At 40.6% G+C, this 14,094-nt stretch overlaps 2 protein-coding genes across 3 annotated transcripts; one reads left to right on the forward strand and one right to left on the reverse strand.

Moving 5' to 3' along the window:
• The first annotated feature begins 116 nt into the window (after window positions 1-116).
• Window positions 117-4,491, forward strand: LOC111286207 (uncharacterized). Its single transcript, XM_089762869.1, has 8 exons — window positions 117-256; window positions 473-544; window positions 639-691; window positions 825-1,437; window positions 2,636-2,693; window positions 2,805-2,888; window positions 2,965-3,106; window positions 3,776-4,491. Exons 4-8 carry the CDS (start codon window positions 951-953, stop codon window positions 4,139-4,141), a joined length of 1,137 nt encoding a protein of 378 aa, XP_089618995.1. The 5' UTR covers window positions 117-256; window positions 473-544; window positions 639-691; window positions 825-950; the 3' UTR covers window positions 4,142-4,491.
• Window positions 4,492-5,872: 1,381 nt separating this feature from the next.
• LOC111286206 (putative WRKY transcription factor 32) lies at window positions 5,873-10,232 on the reverse strand. 2 transcript variants are annotated; one of them, XM_022876052.2, is made up of 6 exons: window positions 9,854-10,232; window positions 9,670-9,719; window positions 7,781-7,919; window positions 7,213-7,702; window positions 6,915-7,073; window positions 5,873-6,432 (listed from the first exon to the last, which is right to left on the reverse strand). In XM_022876052.2, exons 1-6 carry the CDS (start codon window positions 10,104-10,106, stop codon window positions 6,075-6,077), a joined length of 1,449 nt encoding a protein of 482 aa, XP_022731787.2. In that variant the 5' UTR covers window positions 10,107-10,232; the 3' UTR covers window positions 5,873-6,074. The 2 variants fall into 2 exon arrangements, with proteins under 2 accessions (XP_022731787.2, XP_022731786.2); XM_022876051.2 differs by having other exon boundaries at window positions 7,213-7,919.
• Window positions 10,233-14,094: the final 3,862 nt, after the last annotated feature.

The following is a 14,094-nucleotide window of genomic DNA, read 5'->3' on the forward strand; positions in this document are numbered from 1 at the left end:
CTCTTTCCACTCATTGGTTCTTTAATTCTGTCTCTAAATTATAGATATTGTAATTTCAATTCTCATAGACCGATCTCTCTTTTTTTTTCTCTTCAAGTCTCCGATTGAATTTCTTGGTCACTTTCCCGCATTTTCTCGGAAAAGAAAGAGGAAGAAAGTATGGAATTTCCAGCAATTGTGTCAGCTTTTTTCTTAATCGAGTGACTGAAACGACACAGTTTCATAAACAAATACTGCAAAAACTTTTTCCTTTGAGGTAACAGAAACTCTCTCTCTCGTTATCCACAATGCAGAATGGAATATCTATTTTTCGTGGGTAAATTTGAATGCTTCAAATGAATATACAACCTGATCCCATTTTTTCCTTTTCTTTTTTTTTTTTTTTGAACTTTAAAGTTTGAACCTTTAGCTTCTGCTTCTTAAAAAGTGATCTCATTTTTGTCTAACTTTGTATTTGGGTATTTGTTTTTAGGGTTTTCGAGCTGATTTTTGAAGACTTTGAGGATAAGAGAAATGAGGTTTTTTGCGAGGTGAATTTTGGATGGTAATGAGATAGCTCTGTGAGTTTTTTAGAATTTGAATGAAGCTTAGAGTGGGCGGTAGAATTGTAAATTTGAGGCAGTTTTCTGTGGTGACAGGCTGAGATCTGTTTTTGGAGTTTTCAAGGGACTGGTTGATGAATGTATGTACTGTAAGTTCAAAGTATCTATGCAATTGTTTATGTTAAAGGGTTTTTGAAGTGGCTTAAGCTTTCTATTTATGAGGAATATGATGATTTTCTGGATTTTATTAGTGGGTTTTTGATAATTTTGAGGGTTGGATAGGCAATGTTGAGGATTGGAGTGAACTAAAGGGAAAGAGCTGATAAAGTGGCAACTTAGGTCTGCTTTGAGGTTTAAATAAAGCTGAGATCTCGATACTCTGTGTTGATTTGAGAGATTTCTTAATCTATGTCCGGTGCTCCAAGATTAAGGTCGATGAATGTCGCCGATTCTGAGGCCAGACCCGTACTGGGACCTGCGGGGAACAAGGCAGGTTCATTGAGTGCAAGAAAACTAGCTTCAAAGCCTTCAAGAAAAGTTGAAAAGTCTCCAGTTGATGTCACTGTAGCAGAGGAGAAAAAAGCCCTTCCATCATCTACAGTTAATTCACTTTCTCCAAAAACGCATTCTGTTAGTGTTCCTTCAGTGCTACGCCGCCATGAGCAGTTGTTACATTCTAATTTATCACTAAATGCTTCATGTTCATCCGATGCTTCCACGGATTCTTTTCACAGTCGAGCATCTACTGGTAGGTTAATTCGTTCAAATAGCGTAGGAAGTAGACGGAAGCCATACCCATCAAAGCCTAGAAGCGTTGTTTCTGATGGTAGTTTGGATTCGCCACCTGATGGTTCACATCAGAAGAAGAGATGTGCATGGGTGACACCAAATACAGGTGTGTTGTTGTGTCCTCTAATTTCTCAGTGTTTTCTCATGGTTGATTAGAAATTTTTTGTTAACATTTTCTTCCTAATGCTACTTTCTCTTATAAGGTTAGAGAAAATTCCCCTACATATACCTTCCGAATGTCATAACCAAAAGAATTATTTGGGATGGCCATCACCACGGGCATTAAGAATAGGATTATCATTTTTGTGGTTCTGCACTAAGAATCAAGTAATTCTTTTTGTATTATTTATGTCTTTCAAGTTCTTCAATCCTGAAACTGCATTATTAGGTTAGGTTTGATTAATACAGTCATAGAGCGCAAGGAAAGTTGAGGCTTCAGCATCTACCCAAATGAACCATCTATGGTGGCATCTCAATTTTTTTTAACTTTTGCAAAAATAAATGGTGTTTTTTACTTATTATTGCCAGACTTTACTGTATGTACGGAAATCAGACTTTCCGATGTATATATATAGTTATACGCTATTCTCCAATGAGTTATTGGTCTTGTAAAAAAACATTATTATGCACAAGATTTGTCATGTGAACTGAGGCAATGAGACAAGTCATGAGGGTGAGTTTGCTTTATCATGTATGCATTTCCAAAGGATGATTCTTTTGGGTTTGGTCTGGTTCATTCTAGTGCAACTCCATATTATGCTGGCCAATGACCATTGATTGGAAACCATGTTGTCAGCCGAAGACCAGAATAGAGCTAGTAGAGGCACTCTGAATAAGAAGTTTGTTAGATAGATTAGTTGGTCATCAGATTTTCCTAATCCATGAAAAAGAAATTATCCTAGCATGCTTCAGTGCTATCTGATAATATATATTGTAACTTGATACTTGATACTATTCTAGTATTTTTACAGATTTTTATGATTTATCGATAAATAGGTTAAATTGCCTTATATTTTATCTTTCTGACTTCATCAACAATCCATTTACTTGATATTTGTAAGTTTTGTACAGTTATCACCATTTGCAAGATATGGAAGTAATAGCATGAATGCAAATTAGTTACACATTCAGAGTTTCAGGCATTATATTTGAAGTGAAAGACTGTCTAACAGACTATTTCAATATGTTAGGGTTACATCTTCAAGTAACTTTTGGAGAGAGTTTTATTCCAGTTAAGGGCCTCGATGCTTTAATTGCTCTTATTTCATGTTTTCTGCTGACTTAGTTTTGTTTGTTGCAATCAGATCCAATTTATGCTGCTTTCCATGATGAAGAGTGGGGAGTTCCTGTACATGATGACAAGTATGTGATCCCAATATTGCCTGTGTCTGTTTATTGATTAAACAAGCTACCACTCTGGTAAAAGAATTTCATTTGATGAATACTTTGCTTGATATTATTATTCATATGCAGGAAATTGTTTGAGCTGCTTGTACTTTCCGGTGCATTGTCTGAACTTACATGGCCTGCTATCCTAAGCAAAAGGCACTTATTTAGGTATTGTTCCCACAGAGGTTCCATCTTATTTCCATTGAATAAGCAGACTCATTTCTGAAGTGTATCTTTTATGCAGGGAAGTTTTTGTGGATTTTGATCCTGTTGCTGTATCAAAATTGAATGAGAAGAAGTTAATAGCACCTGGTAGCATGGCAAGTTCCTTGTTATCAGAACTAAAGCTACGTGCCATCATTGAGAATGCACGCCAAATATCTAAGGTAGATTCTCGTTCTTCTTTTCACCATTTTTTAAACCTTGGTTGCCATGAAAGTAGTGCCCGCTAAATCACTCGAAGCAGCACACGCAAATAACAATCTGTAATTAGATGGAATATAACAAAAAACTTTGCTCTGCTGAAGTTGTTTACATGGTGGAACATCTAATTTGATGTTATTTAGCAAGATAGTAGCACACTTCTGGGCATCTTCTGTCCTACAGGGCTTATTTTACCCATATATCTCCGGATTCAGAATTCGTTGAATTGATTGTCACACCCAATATTAGGACCACTCACGTTGTTCTCTCTTGTTTTAGCAAACGATTAGACAAATATAAAAGATGCTTAGCGATCACTTATTTGAGTAGGTTAGGTGAAAAGTAGGTGAATAGTGGTCCTGCATATGTTTGAATCAAATAGGACAAACCAAAAGACTACAATCAACTATTTGATTAGATATATTTATTATATTTAACGAGTGAGGAAACTTAATTATTCCTATTTATTAGATGCCAGCTTGCTTAGTTGATAAATCCCAAGTCATTCATATGATTTAATTATGTTCCATCATTAACCAATAGCCCTCGTTACTGAAGTACCATAATTGCACTCTCCATAGTGGCTGTGATTATCATTGCAACTAACTTTTTGCAGGTTTTGCTGATGCCAGGTTATAGGTGAGTTTGGGTCATTTGACGAGTATATTTGGAGTTTTGTGAACCACAAGCCTATAGTTAGCAGATTCAGATATCCTCGCCAGGTTCCAGTTAAAACTCCAAAAGCAGATGTAATAAGCAAAGATCTGGTAAGAAGGGGTTTTCGAAGCGTGGGGCCCACAGTCATCTACTCTTTCATGCAAGTGGCGGGAATAACAAACGACCATCTCACAAGTTGTTTCAGATTCCAGGAGTGTATAACAGCGGCAGAAGGAAAAGAAAATGGGATCAAAGATATGCCTGAAGAGAAAAAAATTGATAGTGTTATAGAATCAGAATTATCCATAGCTATTGATGAATTGAGTTTCTCCTCAGAATGATGTTGGCTGGTGGCATATGGTGCTCCAGGTCCGATCATCAGTTTACCGTGTTGACTGATTCACTACTCTTTACTTTTTGGGTAGTAATGAAAGGTGGTCGTGTATAAAATTTTCATGAATACTTTTGCATCATGAATTTGCTAGATTGTAGATTTCTAAAAAAGTAAGTTAAAATTAACTGGTGAATGTGCTGTTGATGGGGCCTGTCTGTCATGGAAGTCTTAAAACATGATGTACCATTTATTTGTATAGTTGAAAAGGACAGCAATTAGAGATCATATTTAATATACTAGACACTGGCTTCTGAAGCTGCAGGCTGCAGGAAATTGCCACTGGATCTTTCGCCATCAGATTCTTGACCATTCTGTTATCAAGTGGGACTGGTTGTGGGTGGATTTATTAAGTATTAACGCTTTAAGTTGCTTGACAGCTAAAACTTACACTGACAAGTCGATTTGCTTTAAATGTATGTCACAAAGGGTTAGGGGCAAAATGTTAGTATGTCCTAAAGGACGGGGGAGGAGTGCATCTTACAAGACATGCTTTCTTCTGTTGGGACCCAATATTACTAATGATGTAGGGTACCTCTGTTTCCTTCTTTTTTTGACATAATAATGGCTCGATGGATGCTGTGCCTGAAAAAGCCTAGAAAACTTCCAAGCTGTACTTATGTAGTCCTACTAGGCTTTGTACAAGATCTGGACGGTCACTTGTAGATGCCTTCTAGAAATTTTGAAGTCCCTAATTTAGATGTTCTTTACATGCCAAATAGTAAAGATTACAATCTCTAACTCCCGTTCAAATTAAGAATAATTTTGAATATAAAATTTAATTTAATTGATGCATATAATTATCTTTAAAAATTGATGTTGAGTAAATTTGATAGTCAAATTTTTATACATGAAATTATTTTTTCATCTCCACCACTTTCTATGCAAAAAAATTAAGAATCAGTATATGGTTTTGAAATGTATGAAGATAATCTGAACAAAATGCAGGGCTTGTTGGCTTTTAATCTTGAGTTGCCAAATCAACTAGATGTTATTGTAAACTTACCATGGTGTCCAAATACTTTTAGCAGCAAAACTTGATTTGGCATTTTCCATCTTGTCAAACCAAACAAATCAGGCAAAGCAAATTTGGTTTTTGACCAGATCAAAGGAATAGTTTGATCTTTGAAGCAACTTTTTTTTTTTTTGGTAAGTCAGATTCATAAGGAGATTAACATTGGTCAGTAACCTTTAATAGGAACAGGACGACAAATAAAAATTGATCAATTATCATCTCACCAAACGAGACAAGTCAAGCATAGGTCAAAGCCACCTCCAAAGAATAGAATCGGTGACCACAAAAAGGCCGACAGAAAGTTTTCCAGTATATTATTTAATTAAATCAAATGTGCCTAAACAATCCAGCATTGAATGTATATTTGCCCACAGTAAGCAGTTTTATATAGGAAAATTTTGCCGTTATTAACCTAGAATTAACTGCATCTAACTTGCTATCCACTAATAATCACTTAAGTCTAGCGAAAAAAAAAATGGCATCCGACTAATAGCATTGCAAATGGCCAACAAGAATCATCCGGCATAATAGTCTGTGATTTATGATCGACAATTGAAAATTTGCCTCGTGAACTGCGTATCACTTGACTGCTGTCGCCCAATAAACATGCATAGCCGTGCTCCTAAATTTCGGCTCATGTCATTGAAAAAAAAAAACAGAAACGGGTTGCCAATCAAATCTATATTGTTTCCACTACTATAAACTTGTTCCAACCAGATTGAGTGGGAATACAACGGAAAAATATACAGACTCACTGGAAACTACATCAATAACAAACAAAACTAAAAATACGATAGATCAAACCTCACCATTCAATAATTTATAAGGAGACATGGCTGATGTTAACAACATAAAAGTCCCATCAAGTTCAGCATGGCTTGATTTCAAATCCAATACTCAGAAGCGTTCGAGCTGATTCCATTGCCTTCTCACCTCCAAGGTCTAGGGCCTCACCAGTCAATTCACCTTCAGTACCCACTGACCACTGGGTTGATGTAACTTGGTTTTGCACTCCGTCGGTTTTTTTATGTTGTAAGTTGTTCATAGAAGCAGGAGCAGCAGCAGCAACAAGAGGAGCACTTGGTGGGCCATGTCGCTTCTTTGGTACAGGCATGTCATGGTCATGAACACCTTTATATGTTATAATGACCGCATTTGTATTATCTACAGCTGTCTCAATATGCTTCCGAACAGGACACCCAGCAGAAGTGCATCTATAGTAGTTCCTAGAAAACATTCATCAACCAAAAGATCAGAATGAGCTTTTAAGGCTACCAAATTGGTCATAATGAAGGAAAAAAAAAAAAAGCCTCATTAATGCAGACTCTTGAACATCTGTCTCAGAGGATGATGCACATTGGTTTGGGAGAGATGTATAAATATATATAGCATGTAAAACAAAATGAACCTACATCGCTTTGCAAAGCACAATAAAAGAGCTTTGAGTGCTGAGACTGCTGTAACCTTTTAGTATTAATTGTCATCAAACTGGAACCTTTAGTATTAATTGTCATAAAACTCCATGGCACGAATGAATGGTTTTTCCAATATTTCAATAAAAGAAAGATAATGTAGACGTGTAAAGAAGCAAGCCACCATAACATAAAATTACAATGATAAAAGCCCGAGCAGTCATGCACATTGAGTAATGGTTTAAAGGGATAAAAAATAAAACCTTTAAGAAAAATAATGAGAAGTGAACAGGCACCTGGGATTAGGATTTCCCTTCACCATTTTCTGCCCATATTTTCGCCATCTGTATCCATCACCTGAGATCCCCACATCACCAGCTGCATGCACAACAAATTTAGGTTTTTTCCCAGTTTTTAGGACAGAACCAGAACAAACTGCATCACCTTTCTTCATCCTGGTCATCAAAAATAATCAGAAACCATTAAAACCAGATTCGCAAACAGGCTTTTCCATTAATGATAAACATCACATACACACATTTGTCATGAAGGCAAAAAGAACGAAGGGAAAGGGAAATTCACAGGAAAACTTGCCTTTTTTTTGGCTCTGGTTCACTCAAAAGCTCTTCCTTCACTTGCACATCGCCATTCCCATCAGAGCCACTTGAGCACTGTCGTTTTCTTTCAGGGTTTACAGTTGTTTCGGGTACAGATTCTTTAGAAGATGTGGATGGATCAGAATCATTAGGTATTCTGATGGGGTGTTCTGTAATGATATTCCGAGAAACAGGCACAGCAGACGATACAATCTTACTTTCCCTTGGAAAGTTATTTTTCCATGGTGGTTCATGACTATGCATGCCTTTATTAACAATCTCAATTACATGGCCTGTGTGATCAGAGCATTCTATCTTTTTGGCCCGACAATCAGAGAATGTGCATTTATAATAGCTTCGCGAACCTTTGGGACTCTTCACTTGCTTCTGACCATATTTCCGCCAATTATAACCATCAGATATTGGTTTCTTCACAATGGGAACAACAGAGACTGTTCTAAGATTAGAAGGTTTTTGCTGGTTTGATTCTGGAAGGGATGCACCATTAATCTTCTGATCTGCAAGGCTTTGTTCTGATAGAGTTGGAATGGAAGCAGATGAAATACCTTGTGTAAAGGAAGTTGGTGACAATTGTGGCAAAGAAGTTGGAGAAACAGATGACTGGAGTGGATTTTGTGTTGGAACTTCTGCCCCCTGGACAGCTGAACTAGGCGAAACTTCTGGGTGGGCTATCTCAACTTGCTCCTTAAGAAAATTAAACAAAGAGGAACTCAATTGAAAGAACAATTCAATCACAGAGAAACTTAATTTTACATATATCCTTTCTCGTTTCTGGTACTTTTATCAGTTTGTTTTCTCTAGGAGAAACTGAAGTGATAAGACATGAAGTTCCTAAAAAACCGGTGGCCTCATAGATCTTCCACATCACTATAATTGCTTTAAAGAACTCATTTAATGCTCTAACTTAAAGGACAACATATATCATCACCAAAAGAGTAAAAGTTGACAAAATTGAGTTGTAAGGAGGAAGAGCTTAGACAGGGATGATTAAATGTTTGCAGGAATGATTTCTGCATCCTTCAGCCCATCTATTTGCCATTGAATTTGATATAGGCTTTATCCTTTAGCCTCCACTTTTATATTAAAGATAAATTAGAGCCTTGAGCTAATACACCAACAAATTTGCAAGAATTTTTCATTAATATTAGCAGTAAGAGATTAGGTCTCAATTGGCATTTAAAGATGAGAACTTTAACAAAGGAGTACACTTGATTTGAGGAACTACCACATCCTATAATTCAACTTTACTGAACCACAGGTGCTTGTACGTGTCTGTGAAAGCACACCCAGTCGGAGTGATGGGGCATTCTAACTTGCAAATTCCGAGGACCTTAATTAGTCCGTTTACCATGAGACCAAAGGCCTCATTGGCTACTCGTGCAATGCTAAGATACAATAAGAATTTTAGAATGCCTCATTGGCTACTTGTGTAATGCTAAGATACACTATGAATTTTAATCCTTGATTAACAGTCATTTCATGAATCTCCAAATCCTTAAAAGGAAAAGGACTACCATGCATAATAAGCAAGGGGAAACTGGGAGACAAGAAGCATTTGATGTGTCACTCAACATAAGCAAGGGGAAACTGGGAGACGAGAAGCATTTGATGTGTCACTCAACACAATATTTCAAGTGCCAAGCACTTATTCAATAACATAATTTCAAGGGAACATATCAATAACATAATTTCAAGGGAACATAGCATAAAAGGACAAACTTTAAGCCAACAAAGTCATTAATCCATACACCATAAATGAAATATAATTCTAATTTCCAACTAAAGAACAGAAGCCCCAAAAAACACCGTCACAAAATCGGTATGATAATCAATAATTCTAATTAGTCCATTTACCACAGGACCAAAGGCCTCATTGGCTACTCGTGCAATGCTAAGATACAATAAGAATTTTAAAATGCCTCATTGGCTACTTGTGTAATGCTAAGATACACTATGAATTTTAATCCTTGATTAACAGTCATTTCATGAATCTCCAAAATCCTTAAAAAGAAAAGCACTACCACGCATAATAAGCAAGGGGAAACTGGGAGACGAGAAGCATTTGATGTGTCACTCAACACAATATTTCAAGCGCAAAGCACTTATTCAGTAACATAATTTCAAGGGAACATAGCATAAAAGGACAAACTTTAAGCCAACAAAGTCATTAATCCATACACCGTAAATGAAATATAATTCTAATTTCCAACTAAAGAACAGAAGCCCCAAAAAACACCGTCACAAAATCGGTATGATAATCAAACCTATAACGAACCAAACTACGCCTAGAAGAACACAAACAGAAAGTACAGAGTTCAAGCAAACAGATCAAAAAAAGAACAGTAAAACACCATAGTCTCAAATTTTGAAAACAAAAAAGTTATAAATGAAAGTCAAATAGGATTATAGTATCTAAAAAAACTAAACTGCTAACCTGTAATTCAGCTCCTTCCTTCGATTCCGAAGTAGAATTCTCCTGCAACCCTGAGAGATCACCCCATACTCCATCAAAATCATTCCAAGATTAAAAAAAAAAAAAGCTAAGCTTTTAAAACATTAGGGGGAAAAAAACGAAATTCTTCCATAAAACACTCACAAAAAATAAGCAAAGAACTTACCCTCGCAACGATCATAATTCGTTAGGGTTTCCAATTGAGATTCTCTCAACTTAGCATCAGTCAAAGGCGCCATTCCAGCACCTCGTGACTCTCTGACTCGACTCACTCCTTCTTCTTCCTCTTCCTCTTCCTCCTCCACCTCGTCCTCGTCCTCTTCTTCTTCCTCTTCCTCCTCCTCTTCTCCTTCTAAATCGTCGTTTCGCTGTTCCTCATGTCGTTTCGTCTGCTGCGTTTGGCTCTCAGTCTCAGCCATGCCCGGTTTTTCCTCAGCGAAAGAAAGAGTAAAGCAAACAAACAATTTTCGTGCTCTTATTTTTCTGTTCTCTTTTTTCTAGAAAAAGTCTGGATACTGGTTTTTTTTTTTTTTTTGTTTCAGACCGAGAAAAAAGAGTACGTGTCGTTTTAACAATATTTATAAGGCGAAATGGCATCGGAGTAGAGGAGAGAGAGAAGGCGTTGCTTTAAAAGAAAGTGAGAGAAAGGGCATATGTGTCTCTTTGACTTGAATTGACTGTCTCTGTGTTCCCAGGTGGTTTTTCTGTGTAACGGAACCGCCGTTGATTTCTCCGTTACTTTAGCTGCGGAGGATCGCCGTTGATTTTGTTGACCTTTGACGCTTTCTTTTGATTCACGGCGTTTTGGTGGGTTTTTTGTTACATGGACTGTTGACCCAGACATCAGAGGGCCCTTTCTTTTCTGTGGCATTTTTTCTATTTATATTATTTTTTATTTTTTATTAAACTTTTTTTTTCTTTTGGGTCTTGGCAGGGGAAGTCCATTCTTGATATGTTGTGGGAATATTTCTAGTTTTTTAGTAAAAGAGCATAATTTATGAATAAGATTCGCTTATCTATTTTTAAATTTTTAAATTTTTTTAATTTATTTTTATTCTTACCAAAAAAAAAAATTTATTTAGTAATGGACATGGCTAGTGTCATGGTCAGGCCTTGGTCCTGCCATGACTGACCCTGGACCAAGCAGCGGTCGAGATCGAGCTGGCGGGAAAGCGGTTCTAAGGAATGCGGGCGTGCATTCAGAGCTTGGGAACATGATGCTAACATGTTGTAGAGGCAATGAGAGCCCCGAGCCGCAAGATACGCGGAGAAGTTCGGGACAGTGGTCGGACACCCTCAAGTCAAGTAGCCTGACAGGTGCCATCTGTGGAAGCAGTGTGCGGGCGTTCTAAGCATGGGAATAGGTTAGAGACATTGTGTGTGGACGGTCCATGCCCTAAACCCTGAGATTTGCAGGTAAGTATAAGTCATTACGCCGGTGCCCTAGGACCAGCTAGCCAGACAGGTGCTGTCGGTCGAAGCCATGTACGGGCACCTTCGAGTGGGTTGGTGGAGCAACGAGCAGAATCAAGGAGCATTGGTGACCAAGAGGAAGGTTACGGGGCCCTGAGTTAGCCGGAGAAAGGCCCTGAGGGGGCTGGGCAGAAAAGTGTCCACATTTCAGACATTCTTACGGTCACTGGTAGCATATTGGGAAAATCTCTAACGCTCTTTATAGGGGGACGATTGGTGTCAGCTCTCCACCACCCCTTTGGCTAGCGGGCAGGCGGGGGCTTGGCTAGTCTGAAAAGAGCTACTCCTAGGCACTCGTGGTGTCTAGGTGGGCGGACATCGTAGGGTCACGAGCATGGCACGATGTTTTCTCGGGTAAGGTAAACCCGGGGGCGGTTGGGGCTGGTGGGCCTCGTATCGCGCCTTTGCTTTGAACCATGGGGTTGGACGGTAGAGACCGCTAGGCCCCTCGGTTTTCCCTCCTCGAGCCAGAAGGATCAGGTGATGGTGTTTACGTAGGAGGGATACCATCGAGCCAAAGGGATGCGCGGGCTAGCTAGCGGGCACGCTGCTAGACCCCTGTGGCCAGTCGGGCTGGTGGGCTGCAGATGGGGCAGTCCACCCAAGGATCCTTGCGGGATTGGACCACGCGATGGTATTCATGTAGGAGGGATGCCATCGAGCCGAGAGGATACACGGGTTAGCAGGCAGGCACGCTGCTAGGCCCCAGTGGCCAGTCGGGCAGCTGGTGTGCTGCAGCTGAGACAGTCCTCCTGAGTCCCCTTACGGGATTAGCATGATGTTAGGTGTCAATCATGCGTGCGGGCGGCCAATACTGACGCTAAAGGGCGTAAGCCCTAAGAATCGAGTCCCGTGGGATAAGTTGAGCCTAGAGGCTCCGAGCTGGCTACTGACCAGCGTAAAGGGGATGCTTGCGTAAACTTGATACGGGAGCTTGCGTATCATACGTACGGGCGTGGTGTTGGGTTCTCACCAAGTCAAGATGTAATAACATCAAGAGAACCGAGGCTGTGTGCCCCTACGAGATTCGAGGGTCGGGGCTCGAAGCATTAAGCCTTGCGGCCAGAGCTAGGTGCTCATGGTCACTTGAAGAACCGTGGGCCGATGCACGATGAGAGATGTGTTCCTCTCTATAGAGTCAGAATAAGCAACCCTATGGAGATAAAAGCCAGAAAAGGCTTGTGGGCATGCGGCTTGAAAGGTCGAATTTGGTTGGTCCGCGAAGAAAAATGGACATGGTGAAGGCTGACTTTGACTACGAGTAGTCTTGGTGCCGCACAATCGCGTGATTTCAGTAGGAGGAACGCGTGGACCGTGACATTTGGTATCAGAGCCTAGGTTGGCTCAGTGGTGAGATATACCTGACCCATGTGTGGGTCTTGTGACGCGAAACCGAGGTGGTGCTAAGCTCAAATGGAGCTATCGAGACGCAAATGTGGGTTATGTGTCGATAGAGGTTCGAAAATGAGCCAGCGATGTGTGCTGCGAGAAATATTGGGCTAATGTAAAATGGCTCTTAAGTAGGCTCTTGGGTGCCAAGCAAAAGGGCACCAGAGTCTAGCCTCACCTAGGAAAAAGGTGTTGGCATTTGTTGCGGCATGTGATGCCTTTACGGTGGAAGGAACCGTAGTGAGACAGAGATGTGAAAAGGGGCTTACACCATGAAATGGTGTTGCACAAGGCCACGTGGGCCGAGTGAACCTTGTCCTGAGGGGCAAGAGGTATCGAGTTTCAAGATTAATTGCTAATGTATGCGGTAGCTGTATGGTGCAGGTGCCCCAGTGGGGGCACAAGCCGAAGTATTCGGGTCTAAGCATGGAATTCTTGCACAGAGGAGTATGGAGTGGCCAAAGATTGAAGCCACAAGTGGGATGGTCAGTGGACCATGTCCTGTGATGGTCAGTGGACCTTGAGGATTGAGCGGGTGAATCCCCGAGTCGAGCTAATCAGTGAACTAGGTGTTCTGTTAGATCAGTGGATCTCCGAGCATAAGTGGATCTTGGGATGCCTTAGGAATCGGGCCAGAGTTAAAATTATTGAGAAATAGAACCATTAAGGAGATACGGTTACGCATAATACGACGTTGAGTTTCGAGTAAAAGTGGGGGAGACCTGTCAATTCCCCGTGAGACTAAGCCAAGATAGTGGAGCTTGGGCCATGGAACACAGTGTTTAAGCCGGGGGCAAAGATCGAGTTAGCGCGTTTTAAGGTGCCGTCTTGGGGGCGGTTGGCCAGAGGGCCATACCTAGAGAGGTGACCTTGGAGGGGCCGAGAGGACCCAAGTTGGGAAATAACCTAGGTGCTTGAATGCCACTGTGCTAGGGTCCTCATGTAGGGTGCGGTTGACCTAAGCCTCACGCCCAGAGGGGCGCATCAGTGGGTTGATGCTGTAAGCGTGCAGTTGGTGTGAGGGGTCACGTCCGGTGGGACGCACCAATGAGTGGCAAAGCGGGTGGTCATTCATTCTACTGAGGGTCATTGATCGACGAGGGCACCTCAAGGTCGCAACATAACATGATCAAGAGATAAAGCCATGGTATGGCCCATATGGAACAACCACGACAAGGTTAAACGATCCGAGCAGAAACCAAGCTGAACGACAAGGGTGCGACAATGTGACCCATCTACATCAACAATGGACGAGTACTGTGGACGGTGCCTAGTGTGACGGGACCTCGACCCAATTTTTGAGGGCACAAATGAGAGACATATGAGTAAATGTTAGCTGTGTGCAACAAGATAGTTGGGTGTGGTCTAGGCGTCGATGAGGGCATCGACATAGTAAATGGGGGAGAGTGTCATGGTCAGGCCTTGGTCCTGCCATGACTGACCCTGGACCAAGCAGCGGTCGAGACCGAGCTGGCGAGAAAGCGGTTCTAAAGAATGCGGGTGTGCATTCGGAGCTTGGAAACATGATGCTAACATGTTGTAGAG

Source organism: Durio zibethinus, chromosome 6 (genome assembly GCF_047325235.1).
Source record: "Durio zibethinus cultivar Kanyao isolate XHJ-2024 chromosome 6, ASM4732523v1, whole genome shotgun sequence".
In the NCBI taxonomy this organism is placed as follows: domain Eukaryota; kingdom Viridiplantae; phylum Streptophyta; class Magnoliopsida; order Malvales; family Malvaceae; genus Durio; species Durio zibethinus.